The sequence below is a fragment of the Amphimedon queenslandica genome, unplaced genomic scaffold (assembly GCF_000090795.2).
Source record: "Amphimedon queenslandica unplaced genomic scaffold, v1.1 AMPQUscaffold_12996, whole genome shotgun sequence".
Taxonomy (NCBI): Eukaryota; Metazoa; Porifera; class Demospongiae; order Haplosclerida; family Niphatidae; genus Amphimedon; species Amphimedon queenslandica.
The window spans coordinates 7,686-8,777 of record NW_003546768.1 but is presented as its reverse complement, the minus strand read 5'-3'; the positions used below and the strand labels follow the sequence as shown (position 1 = coordinate 8,777).

The 1,092-nt window shown below is 39.9% G+C and overlaps 1 protein-coding gene across 1 annotated transcript in view; it reads right to left on the bottom strand.

The window, feature by feature from the left end:
- Nucleotides 1-644: 644 nt before the first annotated feature.
- LOC100632716 (splicing factor 3B subunit 4-like) overlaps nucleotides 645-1,092 on the bottom strand; it is a 2,947-nt gene continuing 2,499 nt past the window's right edge. Inside the window, 3 exon segments of the mRNA XM_020001998.1 lie at nucleotides 645-768; nucleotides 814-1,029; nucleotides 1,070-1,092. The exon segment at nucleotides 1,070-1,092 is cut by the window's right edge and continues 5 nt beyond it. Of these exon segments, the coding sequence (XP_019857557.1) occupies nucleotides 752-768; nucleotides 814-1,029; nucleotides 1,070-1,092 (256 nt within the window). The 3' untranslated portion in view covers nucleotides 645-751.

Below are 1,092 nucleotides of genomic sequence, written 5' to 3'. Positions count from 1 at the left end.
TACTAGTATAGTTCTTGTCAATAGGACTACTGATCCCATTATAAACTGATTTTAGTTGTTTGTCTCTTGCAATGAATTCAGCTCTTACTGTCTACCACTTTTATATCATCATAGAAGCCACAAAGTATGTAACATACAGAAACCAGTGAAGGGCCTTTGATGTGTAGACTCCCCATAGCTCCAGTTACAATACTGTATGTATGTTCACTAATTGGAGCCACCACAGTGTTACCACTCCTTATCATTCCTAAGTAAGGTTTACTGCTGTATCTTTATATAATACAATATACTGACATTAGTAATATCAACTGTGTTCAGGTACATATGTGTGTTAGTACATACTGTATTACCATACACTGCTTGTAACATGATGAATGATAATGGTATGATTTCTTAATTGCCACTAATTTAGGAGTGGCAATGTTTGGCATTCTTCACCAATCCTTTAATTATCACTCAAAGAGAGCAATTAACTCAAATATCTACTATATACCAGTAAATGTACAGGCAATACAGTCCATGTTGTTATCTTGTTGAGAGGAACAGAAGACAACATGTTGGGCCAGCTTGACCACATCATCACAGGATGGACAAAGGTTGTAGGGACACTTAAGTATTGACAGGAACATTGTTAATGTAGTGTGTACTGGTTGAGGGTATTACAACTGATACTTCTCAATTTAAAATAATTCCTATCAAAATAATATTAACAAGAAATAATTACTAAAGTCCAGGAATAGTTAATGGCCTTTCATTGTGACATTAGTCCTATTATTTAAAGAAAAAGATATTAAAAATAAATAAATAAATTACCAGGAGGGAGGGAATGTCCTGGGGGAGCTGGAGGGGGCAGACCCCCGGGGGCTGGAGGAGGTATCCCAACAGGAGGACCAGGGGGGCCTGGGGGTGGTAACAAACCACGTACTGGAGGAGGGGGACCTCCCATGCCATGGGGAGGAGGAGGAGGGGGACCTCCCATACCATGGGGAGGAGGCGGGGCATGATGAGGGGCACCAGGGGGAGGGGGACCTAATAAAAAATAAATTAAAAAAATAATAAATTGTCATACCTGGAGCAGCTTGAGGTGGTAAA